The 17,892-nt window shown below is 43.5% G+C and overlaps 1 protein-coding gene across 1 annotated transcript in view; it reads right to left on the reverse strand.

Annotated features, from left to right (window-relative positions):
* The window catches only part of CDH13 (cadherin 13), a 766,947-nt gene extending 750,589 nt beyond the window's left edge, over positions 1-16,358 (reverse strand). Inside the window, exon 1 of the mRNA XM_034788956.1 lies at positions 16,217-16,358. Coding sequence (XP_034644847.1) covers positions 16,217-16,261 — 45 coding nt within the window. The 5' untranslated portion in view covers positions 16,262-16,358. The remainder of the gene's footprint in view (positions 1-16,216) is intronic.
* Positions 16,359-17,892: the final 1,534 nt, after the last annotated feature.

Genomic DNA, 17,892 nt, shown 5'->3' on the forward strand with positions numbered 1-17,892 from the left:
AATAATCTAGTTGCTCATTTAGCCATGGGGTCAACTACAGATTAATTATTTGATCTGAGATGTAATATAAGAAAATCTAATGGAGGAGAAATGGCATTCGGATACACATCAGCTAGTTTGACCAGATAATTTTCCTGTTATAGTAAGACAGTATTTTCACGGAACATTCGTAGGGCACACCATATGGGAGAATAGCACTTGAGTGAGGGATATATGGCAGGGATGTGTGTGGCAGTAAAGGGAAGGAAATGACTACAGCCAGACAGAGGACAGCTATTCCATTTTGCAGAAGATTTTAAGAATTCAATGAACCCGTTTCACTCCAATTTGGAACCAAAACTAAATAGCTGAAAATTCTCTGCAAAACGGAATTGTTGTTCTCTGCAAAACAGAATTGCCGTTCTCTGCCCAGTTCTACTGGGAGCGTGGGTACAGGCTGGCTAATGGGCTGCACCAAAACCAGGGACCCTTGGAGTCCTGGGAGCCCCAACTCCATGGCAGTCTGCCAGATAAATGATTTGTGCCTCCTCAAGCTCCCCCCTCACTCAAGAAAATTACTTTTCTAGATTAATGCCCTTTATAATAGTACTTTGTACTCTTTATGGGACTTCTCATTATTAGATTTCAAAGTACTTTATAGATGGGGAAATTGAGGCAAGAGAGTTATATTTATGGCTTGTCTATACAGAGCAGCAATGTGTGCACTAAAGGCAGGCCTAGATTAACTAATGTGCACTCAGTGCACTTGTACAGGGCCCCCCACCTCAGGGGACCCCCCGACTTCTGGAAACAAAAAATCTGAGTGGTGCTGCAGCTCCATGTAATGCCACTCACTCGCAACGCCGCTCACTCAAATTTGTTCTGGCCATCCCGCTGACAGCGGGCTGGCCAAGCCAAACCTGAGCAGCACTGCAATACTGTATACCGGGTTGCGATGACGCTCGTGTGGCCGAGGGAAGGTGGAAAGGGAGTCAGGGCACAATTTCCATGGTGCCAAGGGGCTCAAAATTCTTTCATCCAGCAATGACTACAGGGGTGTGATTTCTAAAGCTCACAAATGTGTTGCACCTTAGTTGGTCTATGTAGACCCCGCTGGTGTGCACTAAAGGTTCCCTAGTGTGCTTTAATGTAGTATTGTTTGAAACAGCGCTAGGTTAAAGCACACTGGGGAATCTTTATTGTGCCCCAGCAGGATCTACAAAGACTAATTAACGTGCCAAATGTTAATTCACTCTAGAACTCACATTCATGTAAGGCACGTTACCCCACCGTGCAGACAAACTCTAAGATGTAAAACACCTTGGGGGCAGAGGCCATCCTTTCATTCTGAGTTTGTACCACAGCTAGCAAAATGGGGTTCTGGTGCATGACGGGTCCACAAGACTATAGCTGCCCCTTTAAGAATCACACCATTAGCCTACAGTGTGCTAAGTCACATTGGTAAAAGGGGATGGTTCTAAGCAGCTCTTGTAGGAGCCAATTATTTCTATGTGGCTCCTTATGTATTACTGTCACATTCTGTAACGTCAAGTAAGTAGTGAATATTCCTTATAGCCAAAGAGAGGCTAATTCTTTCAAAGCACAGTCAGTCTTTCAAGAGTCTGGATGAACTATTATTTGCTTATGTCTATGAATATTGCAGGGCACCTCCCATGGAATCTATGTTCAACACTTTATTGAATTGGCAGCCTTCGGCACTGTCACTGGCACATGATGTGAGCCAGGCAAGTTTCAAAACATTCCCATGACAGGCATAGCCGGCCTGAAAATATCTCTGCCACACTAGGGAGATGAGTGATTCCTTTGGAAAAGATTTCTGGAACTGTAAGCTAATGAATCACTAACAGCTTTGAAGTAAACACTGTGTGTTGCAAAAGACTGTCTAGCGCTGTGACCCTGAAGAAAATATGTTGACAGTGCTTCGGTAAATACTCAAAAAAATCAAGCAGCTCAAGGCGGATGAGGTTATAAAGAGAGAAAAGAAGTTTAGGATGTTCTCATACTGGTTCTCTTTACAGTAACTCCTCACTTAACTTCCTCCCACTTAATGTTGTTTCAAAGTTATGTCGCTGCTCAATTAGGGAACATGCTCATTTAAAGTTGTGCAATTCTCCCTTATAACATCATTTGGCTGCCTGCTCTGACCACTGCTTGTAAGATTTTGTGGAAGAGCAGCGACTTTACAAGGGAGCATTCACAAGTTCCTCTTCTCCGCCTCCTCCCCCTCCCGCCCAGCGCTTCCCCCACTGCCAAACAGCTGTTTGGCGGCGCTTAGGACTTTCTGGGAGGCAGGGAGAGGAATGGAGACGCAGCGCTTCCCCGCTGCTCCCCCCTGTCTCCCAGAAAGTCCTAAGCGCAAAGCGCTGGAAGGGAGGGAGGGAGAAGAGTGGGAAAGTGCCGCGTCTCCGCTCCTGCTCCTCCCTCCCAGGGACTTTCGGCGGGGGAGGAGGAGGAGCGGGGATGCAGCGTGCTCCGGAGAGGAGGTGGAATGGGGGTGGGAAGAGGTGGGCCTGGAGTGGAGCAGGGACGGGAAGAGGCGGGCCTGGCGCATCCCCGGGCAAAGTCGGCGCCTGTCCTTCTCCGGGGAAGCTGCTGCTGCGAAGGTGCTTCCTAGCGTCCTTGTCCGCAGCGGGCTGTGCCTGTGTGGGGTAAGCCAGGGGCACTTCCCAACTACAGTACAGTACTGTACAGTATATAATGTCTTTTGTCAGCCTGAAAAAAATTTCCTTGGAACCTAACCCCCTGCATTTACATTAAATCTTATGGGAAAATTGGATTCATTTAACATTGTTTCACTTAAAGTTGTTTGCAGAGGTGCTTCCTTCCTGGAGTACAGTGATCAGAATTGACTGCCTTCATATGTAAATCTCGTGGAAGCTTGCAGAGATTAATACACTGTAGGAATGTTTGGTCCCAATACACCAACCCTATCTGCCAGGAAGCCTGCACAGTCTTCACATTATAGCTGGTGACAAGGAACGGTTGACCCACAACCTGGAAATTCCAAGCGGCGGGGAAAACGTACATTGCCTTACGATTCAGATTCGTGGGGAAATGATGCAACTCAAGGAAACGCTGCATTCTGCTATCAAGTGAAAAAGGTCTTGGTCCAGGGGCGATCTCGAGTAAGATTGAGTGTTGTCGATGCTTGAGATGGTGGCGAGGTGAGAATCTCAGCTTTTAAAAACAGTTTCTGGGTAGTGATAGTTACAGAAAAGAGCTTGAAACCATGAACCCTAAAGATGCAAAACCCAGAAGGCAAAGAAAAGGACCCCATGTTAATTGTGGCTGAGTTTTTATTTGATCATGATTTTAAGCCAATCTCAGGATATTTGGGAGCTTGACTCGTGGTTTTGGGGGGAGGGTTGGTTTTTGATTGCCTGGCGTTGGCAGTATCAATCCCATTTCTAAGGAGTCTAAACAGAATAAAAAGGATGGGGGATAAGTTTCTGGCCACTAATATTGCTCCCTGCTCAAACTGTTGAGAAGCCACGAACTACTGGTGGGGGGAAATGAAAGGACACATTCTCCTTATTTAAGCCGACTGTTTCAGATTTGCTGTTGGTGAAATTCACTCACCTCTAGAGACATAAGCAGACTAGTTGCTCTGGAGTTGGTAGGGCTCTTCTTTCCCTCTGCATTGACCTCGAATAGGCCAGCACACAGAGGGAAGACTGAGCCAAGGAGAGGCTAAAGATTCCCAGTTACACAACTCCTGTACCTAAAACCTCAGAAGGGCAGCAGCCTCTCTTTCAGCACATAGCCTGGAACAGCGGCTGTGGAAGGGCGGAGGGACAGCCCGCATCCCCCTTGGACACAGGAAGCATGCTCTGGCTTTGTGCAGGGAGAGGGGAAAGTCACTCTATACACAGAGAGTTCACTGCATGACACTGCATCTAGCCTGGCACAAAATGCAGCGTGCAGCAAGCGACGTGCTGCGTGTACTTTTGCTGCTGCTTTCTAAGAGGTTAGAACAGGATGAAAGAGCTTGGAAAAAGACAAGTTTAAACTGGGGGGGAGGGGTGGATATGTACTTACATTTTGTGTCCTACCAACCCAAAACTCCTTTACATCCATTTAACACACAACCCTATAGGTGAAGTTAGCACACGCTCCATAGAAAGAATAATCGCTACAGACAAGGCCTTTGCCTCTGTATTGACACTACTGATCCATGAAACCAGCTGCGGTAGAGATTATATTTGAGATTCAGACCCCCCCAGTCCCCATCCATTAGCAAATGGACCAAGACCCACCACAAACACAACCATGAACTGGTAATGTCTCTTTGACACTGTGGTCCTGAACTACATTCCAACCAGTGACCTGGAGAAATCAGAGTCAGTGGACTTGATTCCTCCCCACCTTGTGGTTTGCTGGGTCATTTACACACAATGGGTGTAACACACAAATCTGAATGTTTGCATAATGATCCAAAGTGCAAAGCCCTGGAAGCAGGGCAGTGTTTCCTTATCACCAGTCCCCTGTGCTACCCAGTCTCTCGGGACAGAAATTCTAAGGAACGGCGCCTTGTTTGTAGATCGGACTACAGGATAAACGGCGATGTAACTAACCAATATTTCAATTGTTTCTTGGCAATAGTAGAAAAGGTCAAATATATTTGAACTCTGCTGTGTTCTCTCTTTTTTATTGGCACTTAAACTCTAGCACGGCAAGATGAATCAGACGAGTCACAAGCAAATTCTGCAAAAACTCAGTCTCAAAAGCAAGTTAATAGTTTATAAGTTGCATGCCTTGACTGTAATTTGTTTTTAATACAGCTCAACTCCGGACAAACTAAAAGCCTTGAAGAGAGGCAGTCACAGTGCTCAGCTTGCCAAAAGCCAGATATCTTTTTCCGTTTCTCCTCTTTGAGCTTTAAGCTGGCCTTTCAGAAATGGCAACCAAGGAAGGGAAGAGGATTAAGCGAAGGACTGATTTACGAGTGAAGTTACTGGGTCCAGGTCACACAAATGGGGCCTTCAGACCCAGACTCAAACCAGATCCTTTACACAACCCTAAAATAATCTGCTTCCAATATCAGCCACCTTAAAATGCCCACTGTACCTGACACCACTCACCGGTAACCATTGGGTCTGCTCCTCTCTTGAGAGCCCACCTCCCAAAAATATGATCTCCCAACTGGCTCTGGTCCTTTCCCCACTTTCTCACTTCCACCAGGGTTATATCTACTTATCATACATGCTGTGTGTGGTACAAAGTCTGCCACTGCCTGCTAGTCTCTTGGGTGGGTTAGTGATGGTTTCACCACAGCAAGCCAGAGACCCCCTGGCTAGTGACTGACAGATGGAGGCACACAGCATTAAAGGAGCTGCAACCTCCACCACTCGTCTCAATGAAGTCTGATTTAGCTTCTTATTCTATCCCCAACCTTCCTGTTCTCTCCTCCACTCCCTGTGGCCCTGCCCTGCAGGGAGGTTATTTCCTCTGCAGCTGCAACAAGTTCTCCGAAGCATTGCTAGGGTGAGATTTATGCCCATGCACACAAAGGTTTCAAAGTAGCAGGCAGAGATAAATATTGTCCATTAATACATAGAGCAAATGATAATGAAAAACAACAAACCATAATATATAGAAGTGAAAAAAAGTACATTCCTTCACTGGGAAGTTAATAAATGTTGGAAGCCAGGGAACAGATAGTTTATAAGGGATAAAATTTCCTGCCTCTATCATCCCTCAGTGCAATGATGCTTGCACATAAAATTGCTGGGATAACGCACTGATGTTTCTTATTGCAAACTCTAGTTCAGATTTGGATCTAGTCCCAGCACAAGGGAAATTAATCTGTTCATGTAAACACATAGGTAGACCCCTACTGGGATTTACCTGTATTCATTCACATGCATCAGGGCCAGACTATGTCCTGTATTCCCATCTCAGTGTGGACCAGTGAGGTCCAGCAAGGATGAAAAGGGTTATTTTCCCACCTGCCAGTGGCCTCATCAAAATTACAGGGCGTTCAATTCCACTTTGTTTTCTCCTTTCTGATTTGGTGCGTAAGAGTTTAATCTTCTTTCTCATATTCCCACGTCAGCACAAGAAAAGGATTGTATATTCAACAACTATGTCAACAAGAAAATTATTACTAAATCAGTATATTGGTCCTCTTGACTTTCCAGGAGCTCAAGAACTTTAAACCATTAATGGTATAGTCACAAGACTTAGCACAAAGTCTGGAGCTTGCTGCAAAATCCACTTTACTGTAGGTGCAGCCAAAATACTGGAATAGTTTGGTAGAAAATAAAAGAGGTGAGTTTGAGCCACAAGGCTCAGATCTGAACTTTCCAAAGTTCCTGGGTATTTGGACTCAGGCTTTAGTTGGGGACGCATCTCTAACATCTATACTTCCCAAAGAAAATGAGAGCGACTCCCATGAAATCTGCTATTCACTTTTCTCCTTGCAAAGCTGCTGGTATCTGTGGTAAAAGTCTTCTCTAACATCTATACTTCCCAAAGAAAATGAGAGCGACTCCCATGAAATCTGCTATTCACTTTTCTCCTTGCAAAGCTGCTGGTATCTGGGAAAAAGTCTTCGGATAATAGTAAATAGCATTTTGATCACAGTTATAATGAAAAACCAAGCAGAAAAGCATGAGATTAAATCACTGTGATTTGTATTTGTGAACCAAAGGTCAGATTTGCCAGCCATATTAGCAAAATACTATTATTTGACACCGAAGTAATTCTACCAAATCTGCAGGTTAGATACCAAAAATAACTAATAGCTGTAGAAGGTACTAAGAGAATCTGACTTTCCTCAAATATATCTGTTTTTCTTGCTGTACGGAGAACTCATCTTCCAAGTAAAATAGCAAACATAGGGTCTGAGCCAAAGCTCAAGGAAGTCAATGAAAGTCTTTCTACTGACTTCAATGGACTTTTGGTCAAGTCTATCCCCACCTGAGACATACACAGGATGAATTATTCCTTGCAATCAGGTCAGTTCTTCAGTTGTGAGGAGTGGTGGAGGTAGGTTTAGAGTTGATAAGCACACAGAAGAACTACCTGACCTTCCTGTGGCCTGCAAAATGAGGCAGAAAATGTAAAGATGATTTCTGATGCTTCTGGCTTCCAGTCAGGCTGGAGATAACACAAGGGCAGCTTCTCTTGTTGTATGTTGGCACATCTGCTTCAGATCCTGGCTGGAACCCATAAGTGCAGAGATACACAAAAATGAAAACTAGTGAAGAATAAAAGTCGAAAGAACAGCTTGGGTTCGGTTCAATTTGAGCTCTAGGCAAAGGATCAAGTCAGTCTCTACTTTATCCAAACTGGTTCAGCCATTCATAATTCATGTATGTGTTTAGCTCCCATTAACAGTCATTAAGAAACAGGTTATATGTATTTGGAAGGAAGAAAAAAGGCACAAAATAAAACTTTTGAGAAGCAAATGGAAGAAAACTGAATCCTCATCTGAAACACACAGCAGGCATAGGAAGAGATAATCATTTAAGGTGGCCTTTCTAAAATCTTTAGCTCTGAATTTTCCATGCCAGTCAACAAATTAACTACAAAAAGGCATAGTTAGGGGTCCTTGAATTTGAGTGCTAATCTCAGCTGTGACAGACTCCCTCAGTGGCCTAGGGCAACTCACTTAACCTAAATGATATCTGAGTGTATCACACGTGTTCACTTATACCTAGAACAGCAGATCTCTAGGGTATATGTGTGGTAATGACAATGAAGAGTTCCCTTGTTAATAGCTCCTACTGTACACCAAATGCAAAATGGCGTCAGCTGAATGGGTAATACTTTGGCCAATCAGGACTGATTATATTTTAAAAAAGCATAGCAGACTTTTAAAAAAATGTGTACCTTAACTAGCTTATGATCGACCTAGAAAAGGAATTTATTCTGGGCTTCAGCCAATCAGAAGTAATCTTTGGTCAGTACGACGAACTGTCGCTACTGAATCAACATCCAGAAGTAAAAACGACAGCAGCCTACATCATTATTCAACTAATATAATAGTGCTAAAGTCAATGGAACAGGCAGACGGCAAAGCCAGTCTCCCACTTCAAAATAATGTTGCCTGTCATCTCTCAGCATTTATTTTGGGGAAGTGAGGATACATTCATTGTTGTTTGCAAGGTGCTCAGATAGCATGGGAACAGGAGCCATATAAGTACTCCAGTAGATGCATAATGGAAATATGGAATGTTGATAGTAATCACGCTTTGTAAACACAGTGGGCCAGCATCTCAGCTGGGGTAAATTGGCCTTGCTCCGTTAATTACAGTGTAGTCAATGGAGTGATCCCAAGTTACACCAGCTGAGACTCTGGCCCAGCATCATTAACAGAAATGGCTGTTGCTAAGTTTAAGAGACACGTGATGCGGAAAGTCACCTCCACTAAATAACAGCTTATTCGCAGATTGTAGCTGTCTGCCCCCACCCTGTTCCAGATACAACGGGGGTGGCTCTGAAAGTGACACCGGAAAGGCTGCCTCTCTTTGACACACTGCAATAATCAATATCCCTACTGTGCAGAATATTGAAATTCCTGTGTTGTTCGTCGACTGAACACATCCCACAAATAGGATAAGTGGATTTAAAACTAAAGATTGTTCTGCTCTTTTCTTTTATTAAAGTGTCACGATTAGAACAGCAGCATAAAATAAAGAGTCAGCACAGCAAACTAAGAGCATGTCAGACCACTATCCATCTCATAACAGAAGCATTTCAAATATACATCCCCTCATTTATGATCATTATTAGGGTTCATTCTGACACCCTTGCTAACCCCGAGGTGTACCTTACTGCCTAGGAAGGTACTACTGAAAATGTGTATAGGGTGATAGAATCCAGCCCTGGGTGTTTTTGTATTCAAACCACCAAAATCTGTACATTGATAGGTTAATAAGGCTCTTGGTATTCAAAAAGCAGAGTTTATGGAGTTCAGAGCATCAGCTAGTTCCATCAGTTCATCAATTATGAGAACACAAGACATTTTAGGAAGAGGGAAAAGCCACTTGGCTCCAGCCCTCCTGTACTACTGTGATATAAACGTCCCCCTAGACAGACAGATGCCTGATTCATAAATCTCATCCCTTTACTTTTAGCCACAGCCGTCAATCCTCCCTCACATATGTAAATTTCAAGGAGGACCTGTTTCAGCAGGTGCCACCTGTGTCTCTTTCAACACATGTAAGGCCACTGATTCTGTCTCTGCAAGCAGTTAACCTGTCCATGGTTACATTTGGCTAGTAGTCTAGCCAAATCAATCAACATGACAGCTGAAAACTCGGACCCCACTGGGCAGAAGAGTCAAAAAGGTCCCCATTTCCCATTACATGCCTCCTCTGAAGGTCCAGGTTTTTCACTCAGCAAAACCCCAGCCATGAAAATAACAAATGTAATTTGATGGGAAATGCCTATCAAATCCTGGTGGCTGAGCCTGTCTCATTGTGCTTAGACATAGGTGCTTAGGATTTCCTGCTTCATCAACGATACAGTGGTGATACGTCCAGCTTTCAGAGCTCCAGACATAGTGGTGCATGGTTCAAAAGGATGTTAGTTCCCATCGTTTATTTTATCATTTGATAAAATGTGTTCCTCAGGGCCATCCAGAGGGATGTCTCTGGGGAGATTCATGCCTACATTCAGATCCAGGAAACCTGCCCGAGGAAAGACACAGGTCCTGATGCAAACTGGCTTGAGAATGCTGTTCAAAAGCCCCATTTCTTCCCAGAAAACTGTTACTAATGCTAGACTCTGGGAGTATGTGTGCAACTATTGCATTTCAAAGATTGCCGCCGGACGCTGGGAGAGTTGAAATCACCAGTCTGCTGAGGGGGGGAAAAGCAAGCTTGACAAACAGTAGGTCTTGAACTCTACGGCATGCCCCATATGTGTTGTTTTAGCCAGCCATGTACATTTATATACAATGAGCCAGATTCTCAGCTGATGCACGATGGCATAGCGCCTCAGTGGATCTATGCCAATTTCACCAGCAGAGAATCTTGGCCCCATGAATATGGACAGTGATTTTCACGGTAGTGAAAGCTCTAGTTAAGGTGACATCAGGAGACTGAATTTTCATGCACTCGTAACATTTGTAAAATTTCCCCTGGGGGCTCAATATCCTCCATCTCAGAGAGGTCTTTTCTATTCTGGAAGTTTGATCAAAATCCCTTCTGACATGTTTAAATTATGCAAAGGTGATGTAAAGCAAGGGGTAATTGTGTATAAAGTAGCCAGCCTGATATTTTCCACAATTTCAGTAAATGTTACAATGCCTTTTTACTCATGCATAATACAGACAGCTGGACATTACAATGGAAAGACCCCCAATCCTGCAAGTTGTTCCACAATGCCCAATCCTCTTGTGCAGGCCCCACATCCATGGGATTGATCTGTCTAGGAGAACTTGCAGGACTGGGGCCACTAGCTTCCAGCTTTCCAAGTCCTCACTAGAACTAGCATGATTGTTCTTTTGCACAATAAACAGCTAAAAGCTTTAAGAAATCCAATTTCTCTCTCTGCTCATGCTTGCCAGCAAGTCTCTCTCACATACCCTTAGAGTTATAAATAATTTCCCCATCCCCCACTGTAATGCCTCCCCCTATTTGAAACCCCTTAAAGCTGTTCTGAGGACTGTTTCTAAGAAAATTAATAGTGCAAAATAGAATTGAATATTTGATATGGTAATGGGGGATATGAGTTCACTCCACAAGAAAAGGAATAAGGTTTTCGGAGCAATCAGATTCTTTTGCTAGAAGAGATAACACAATCCATACCACAAGTCTACACTATTATCTCAACAGTAGGCTAAAGTCTGATGACACTGTCAATCAATAGTGCTTCATGGAACAGAACAGAATTTGGTGCCTAGCAAGGGAACCAACAATCCTGTATTTTTACATTCTTTTCGTCTGGCATCTAATGTCCTATGATCTCTATCCACTAACAACATTATGGAGGAAGGACAACTAAAGTGACCTGAAATCAGACTACTGGACAGCTAGCTGTATGCTTAGGAACAAGTTCCCCTCTTCGTTGCACAGGTGACACTCCGTGTTAACTGGAGTGCAGGGATGTAAATGAAAAGAGAATTTGGCCACTAGCAGTTATCATGGTGAAGTGGGGGTGTAGGAATCGCCAAGTGGAAATCAGAAGAGGAAAGCTGTTATCCTTGCATTTCTGCTTCAAATCCTAGCCTAGAGGAAGAGCCCTTAAGAAAAGCACATATGTCTTACTCTGGCCTAACAGTTCTAAGGCCTGAAGCCAAAATCCTGACAGCAAGAGGGTTGCCTCCACCTGCTGAAGACAAGAAATGCATAAATGAAAAAAATAAGTCCCTTGACTGGGAGGGGGGAGAAGGGGGGGGGGAATTATACCATCACAGCTCTGTTCTCTTCCTCTGTCTTCACATGTTAAAAGGAAGAGAGCCAACTTGAGAGGTTGTAAAGTCACCTGTTTGCCACACCAAAAGCACTACGCACAACAGGACTTAGGTGAAAACTAATTTCATCGTCTTATCAATGCCACTAAACGCTTGAATAAACTAGATACGTCTCAAATATCTTGCAGAGAAGGAAAGTAAGATCCAGCAATATTTAACCTGCTCTGCTATAGCTGTACCATTTACGACACTACAGATAAAGTTGTAGCAGCATTTCCATTATCAACTGCCCCACCATCTCGGCCTGTGATTGTTTCAGATCTCACATGGCCAGAATTGTTGGGTCTGGTCAGATCCTGTGCAAGGGAAAACCCAGAGTTGCTGCAGGTAGTGACATTGATGATTCAGCGGGGGGCATGCTTCCTTCTGAGGCAGTATTAAACCAGTGCCACAGCATGATGCTACAAGGCACTGTATTATTTGGAGGTACCATCGTCAGAGTGAGATGTTAAAAATTCCTTGGCACTGTCCACAGAAGCAGGAGTGTTAGCTCTCTGGGTCATTTTCACACCACGTATAAGCAGATACATCTCCACTGATTTAAAAAAATAATCCAGGAAACATTTGGCATGGAAGAACAAGGCCTTTTTTTAAAGCGACATTTGAAGAAAATTGTCCAATCATTACTATGCTAGCGCATGCAAAAGTAAAGTACTCAACCAGTAAGTTCCGGGTTAAAAGGATAAAGTCCCAAGTACGACTACATGATACATAACTTTCTCGATGTAGGCCTCTGAAATGATAAGTAACCCTAATTATGCCATCAAATCAGATGCAATAACAAGACAAGAAGGACATGTTTGAGACTAGAACTTGAGCAAAATCTTTCAAGTTATTTCTACAGAGTTTCTGTTTGCGAATGAGATTCTTCTTTTTCCTGCAGCTGCTCAACTTCCAATGCTTTTCAGATATTACTTTTAACTTTCATGCTGTGCATGGAGCCCTCTTCTGGAGAAATTTGAAAAATAAAGGACAGCTGAATAATTCTTACAGCTGTGTTGGTGTGTATGTATGAAGGATGTGTTCTGGAACTAGCTATTCAATATATATATTGATAACAATACATGTAGATATCACATTGATTCCTAGAATTCTCAAACACTGTAGCTTCCTTATATTGTAAGCTATAGCAGAACAATTATCTGTATAACCTACTGACAGCCATTTGATGATACTGTTGGTTTCAAACTGATGATAAAGTTGGATTCAATTGTCCATATATCAATGTAGTACATAGACATGCCAAAGCAACCCCCCTGAAGAATTATATTTTCCTACAAATAAAACTTTTGTATGTAAATTTTAGCAAATGTTAGTTCTGGTGAAATTAAGTTTTCTATGTAGGGAGAATATTTAGCGATCTATAGGTATTTACTCCCGATTGTATTTTTTATGATTAAATGCACAGATGCAAGTTACCAGCAAACCTTCCAAACGTTCACTGTAACCTTAGATTGATTAAATTGTACAGTGCACACATTCCTGCAAAATCTTAAAGATTACCATAAACCGACAGGCTCCTAAGAATATGTCCTCTTTAGCCACTTAGATAAAGATACTGAGAAACAGTCTTCCTCCATCAAATTAGGAGAGACATAAATGATAGTAAAACAATCCCATCAAGTAGACTGTCTTTTGGGTAGCAAATTAAAATCCAGTGATCAATCATCTTCCTAATATAGGTTAACCCTCACCAAACAAACCAACTCATAAAGTACACTTGGCCAACGAGGATGACGGTATAATGTCTGGAAAATTGGTTCTTAGCCTGTACTTGCCAACCACTGACTATTTAAAAATGTCAATTTATGTTTTAAAAGACTGATTTTCTTTTATTAATTACTTTTGACCTGAAAAAAATAAAAATATAAAACTTTCATCTCTGCACATTTAATATTCTCATGGCCGGTAATGTACTCTGCAGAGTATAGATTTGCTTTGTTTTCCCTCCCCCAAATGTATCCCTTGTTGTTTTGAAATTGAATTATGCTTTTCCTCCACTGTCCCCCAAAAGTATTGCATTTACTGATGTTTATTACTTAGAAATCAGCTTATCAGGATTGATTTTTGCTAGTTCCACTAGCATGAGGTTATAGAAAGAGCTGTTGTTACTGCTGTGAAGAAAAAAAAAATACCTAACAAAAACGTGTTACAAACACTACCAGTGCCAGATGGCTACATTTGTTTAATATGTTGTTTCTCCCATTCTTCTGTTTACTCCTCCTGTCACATGAAAGTTCTGTGTGTGCGTTGAGTCTAAGAGGATATCTGAACAGCATTTTAATAATTCCCCTTTGCCCTCCCCTCCCACTGTCTATGTCTCATGTACCACCAACAATTAATATTTTACCCTGACTATATTCAACAGAACAGGTGTACACTTTCTTATTACCAATTGAACTGATTTTCAAATGAATTCACTTGCTGACATTCTAGGTTTTTTTTTTAAATCAAGTACATTTAAACAAAAAAATCACTAGGTAGACTGCCTGCTAAACCTTCCCATCCTGATAGGAGAGGATGGATCACCGTTTGAATACCCTTTAACACTGGGTATTATTAAACACTAAGAACTCAATCCTGCATTATGCTCAACTCTCTGGCCTCAACTCAGCAGATCACTTAAGCAGCTACTTAACTTAAGCATGTGAGCAGCCCCAGTGACTTCAGTGGGGCTACTTACATGCCTAAAGTTAAGCACGTGCTACAGTGGTTTGCAGGATCAGGTGTTCAGCACCTTGCAGGATTGGGCACTAATAGACTACGAAGTGCTTGGCTGACTCTAAAATGCAAGCTGCTTTCTCAACAGGCCATTGGTGGAGTGTTATTGAAAGGGTGCCTTCCTGTTGCTTCTTGACAAAAGAGGAATGTTTGAATAAGAACGGAAGCCTGAGCTGACTAATTTGATGCATTAAAAAAAACACAGGATGGAAAAGGCTGAAGTCACAGAGAAAGCCCGGTGAAATGCAGTGGAGATGGCAGTCCTCAAGTCTTGGGTGAGGGTGTCAGCTTAGTGCATGAGCCAGGTTCCCGCTGCAGCGTTGGGTGTTCCCAGACCTCACCCTCTCTGGTTAGCACCTGTTCTCTCCATGATTCAGCCTTTGCTGGCAGCTGACCTTGCCCAGCTGTCTGCACGTTCAGTCCCAGCCAGCCCTTGAATCTCAGCCCATTCTTGCAGCTTCTCCAACCTGACGCCCACGCGGGCACTGCCAGCCAGTCCCAGAGCCTCAGGCCATGCCAGTCGCAGGCAGCAGCATGCCCGCTCTCCCATACGTGCAGCCTCAGCTAGCAGCTTAGCTCGCCTGACCCCCTGCCCATTTACATGCCCACCCAGGCAGCCCATAGAGCCTAGCGTTGTGTATGTGGCCTCCCATATACACATCGCCAGCATGAGCATTCCTAATGCTTCCATCACCGCCATAGCTTGGCCCCATGGATGTGACCTAGAACAGCAGCATTTACACACAACTTATAAAGAACCGGACTCTGCACCATCCCTCTTCTTCTGTTGTTCCCTTTAAGTGGGACTCCTCTTAGCGCACAGGCAGTCGAACCCACCCATCCGCTCCCTCAAGCAAATTCCCAGCAAGACACCAATTCTCACTTTGTACCGTAGTTTCACCAGCCACCCACATGGGCGCTCCCAGCTGCAGACAGGTTGCACTAGAAGCCAAGCATGCCCACCCTTGAGCCACATCGTGCATGCACTCAGTTTATCCAGCTGCCTTCTGCTCACAGACCCTCGGCATGCCTCCCCTCAGCAGCAAAGCTTTCCCTGCAACGAGCCCTCACCATTCTCTCTCATTCTGTAAAAGGAAGCTTAAAATCCGTTTAGAGACTGCGGATGCACACACAGACTCAGCATCCCAAGCATGAGCAGTCCAGAACACGCCGGGCTCCCATGGGTTAACAAAGCCGTTCAAGCCCCAAGTCAAAAAGGAATTAACTTTTATCTCAAGGGGAGCCGGCGATGCTTTCCCTCAATGGGAGTTTACAGAGCTACTAGGACAGAATATGTGTTTCACTCCGGACACCAATAAAGAAACCTCAAACATCACACGGTGCTTTCAAAACTAAACATATAAAAGGGGTATGGGGGGGGGAAAGGGGAAAAGAGGGAGAAAGAAGCTAAAAGGTAGAGAGAAGAAAGAACTCAGCGAGTTCCTCTGCTTTGAGTGACAGAAACAGCAGGGCTGGAGCAGCCCCCTGGGTTTCAAGGCTGGGAGTTTTTTCTGCTTTCTGGCAGAGGGGATCTATTACAGTTAATAAGGGGAAAGGCTACATATTAAGTCACTAACATCGAATACTATACATGTCAAGAGGTGGAGGGGGGAGCTTTTGCATGCTTTGATTTTTTTTCCATCCGCATCTTTTTTCTAGAAAGCAATAAATAAGGTGAGCTGTCTATAACAGACTCTTCTAACCGGCACAAGCCACAGAGGAAAAAGGCATATCAAAGTTGCAGGATTTGATATGACAAAATATTGCTGCTGCTACCGAAACACTTGAAAGATCACACACACACACACATACACACACACACACACACTCCCCCTGAAAGGAAAACATTATTACATATCGCAGAGCAAATTTGTTGTAATTGTAAATCAGGGAGATACGAGATTCTACATTCCTGGCAACTGCCTTATAACAGAGATCTTGCCTCCTTCAACAGTAATTCGAGCAATGTATAATTACTCAGAAATCAGACCTGAATCACAAATACTTCCAAATCCAAATGCAGAAGAGAGAAGATGAATGAAAGCAAGAAAAAAAAATCCCATTTCTTACCTGGGATAGTAGAAAGGGCAGAGTAAGTTGAGTTTTGTGCTGCATTTTGCCAGACTAGACGGTACCGGAGGCTTTTTCATTCATGCACTCGGCTGCACTGAGCATATTTTCACTGTGAAACAGCCTTTGAGAAGAGACTCTGCCTTGAGAGCCAGCCAACTTCCCAAATAGATCAGCATCATCATCACTAAAGCATTGGATAGAGTCTGATGACCAGAACCAATAGCTTTACAAGGATGATTTCTTCACAAAGCATCCCCATTTTGCATCACACATATTGGACAAGCACCTCTCACAAACACAGCACCTTTAGAAATCATTTGGCTTTGGTGAATGTGTGTGTTTAGTTTCAGTCTTACAAATCATGCTTTATGGATTTCATTAGTATTTTGCTCTTTCGGAGAATGGAATTGCACAGGGGGAAATAACAGCAACTCAGAGCACCGGTGCAAAGAGATTCTCTTTATTAAAATGTTAATAAGGTGTGCTTTATTTTCAATAAATCAAAAAAATGACCACTGCAGCTTTACTTACTTGCAAGCCCTGGAAAAGCAACATAGTGGAGTTTTTCAGTGCAGCAGAAATCCTGATTATATTTTGTGTTTTCCCTCCATCTCACAAATCACAACGAGGACAGATCAATTCTAGCCTGCAGGAAAAAAAAATCCATCATAGGGCGATAGATTTTATTAACTGCTCAGGTAATGGGCGGACTGGCTTTCGACTCAATGAACTTGAATCTAGGACTAAGTTTCTCAAGTCTGTGTCCTTCAATTATGGAAACTTTTCTTCTTTGGAAGGGGATCTGATGTTATAAGAATCAAATACAGGGAGGCTAGTTAAATTATGATGTTATAGTTAGCAGTGTAATACTATGCAGATGGGGTCCCAACCAGAAATTCAGTGTCCCCTTTGTACAATTTGCCCTCATTTCTGCCCCCTCAGATGTATCCAATTTCTTTATCCCCACCACGTAATCTCTGGGTGGTTTTGTACCTGTAATCCTGACACCCCTTCTTCCCCTCTCTTGTCTCACTGCCACCTCCCCACCACTAACTCCTCAATAGCTCTAAAAGTCTCAGTGTCCCTGGTGTTTCTGCTGCTAGCTATTTCCCATGTTCCTCAGCATCAGCAGAAGCTTCCGGCAGAGAGGGACGTGATTTTGCAGCATTCCCAACGCATGCTCTTATCCTAGCTGCTCTGAACACACTCCCTCTCCCCCGTGGACCACTTGGTGACTGGGGGAGGAGCTGTCCTAAGAGCCTGACCCTTCCCATGAAGTAGCAGCTTAGTGCCACATGGACTCATAGTACTCTAAATCGTGTCAGGGATATGTTTAGGCCCATGTATGGATTGGAGCTCCAGCAGGAAACAGAACCAGCACTGGCAGTGTTCATTAAGGTCTTTACTGCCCTAGACAAACTGAAAAAATGTTCACCATCCCCAACTTCCAGGTGCTCTCCCTAATACCAGATGGCTTGCTGCAGAAGGCCTCTATCTGCTCTGCCCTTTTGCTCCCAAACATGACTTCTCTTCTCGGAGGCACAAGGCTAGCTGTATGAATGTGGGGTGGAGGATTCAAAGCGCAACCTGAGATCATAGTGGGGCAGGAGTAAATCCTGGAATCCTCACTATGTGAACAGGATGCTTCTATTTTGGCCCCCACTAATTCCCAC

This window comes from Trachemys scripta, chromosome 13 (genome assembly GCF_013100865.1).
Source record: "Trachemys scripta elegans isolate TJP31775 chromosome 13, CAS_Tse_1.0, whole genome shotgun sequence".
In the NCBI taxonomy this organism is placed as follows: Eukaryota; Metazoa; Chordata; order Testudines; family Emydidae; genus Trachemys; species Trachemys scripta.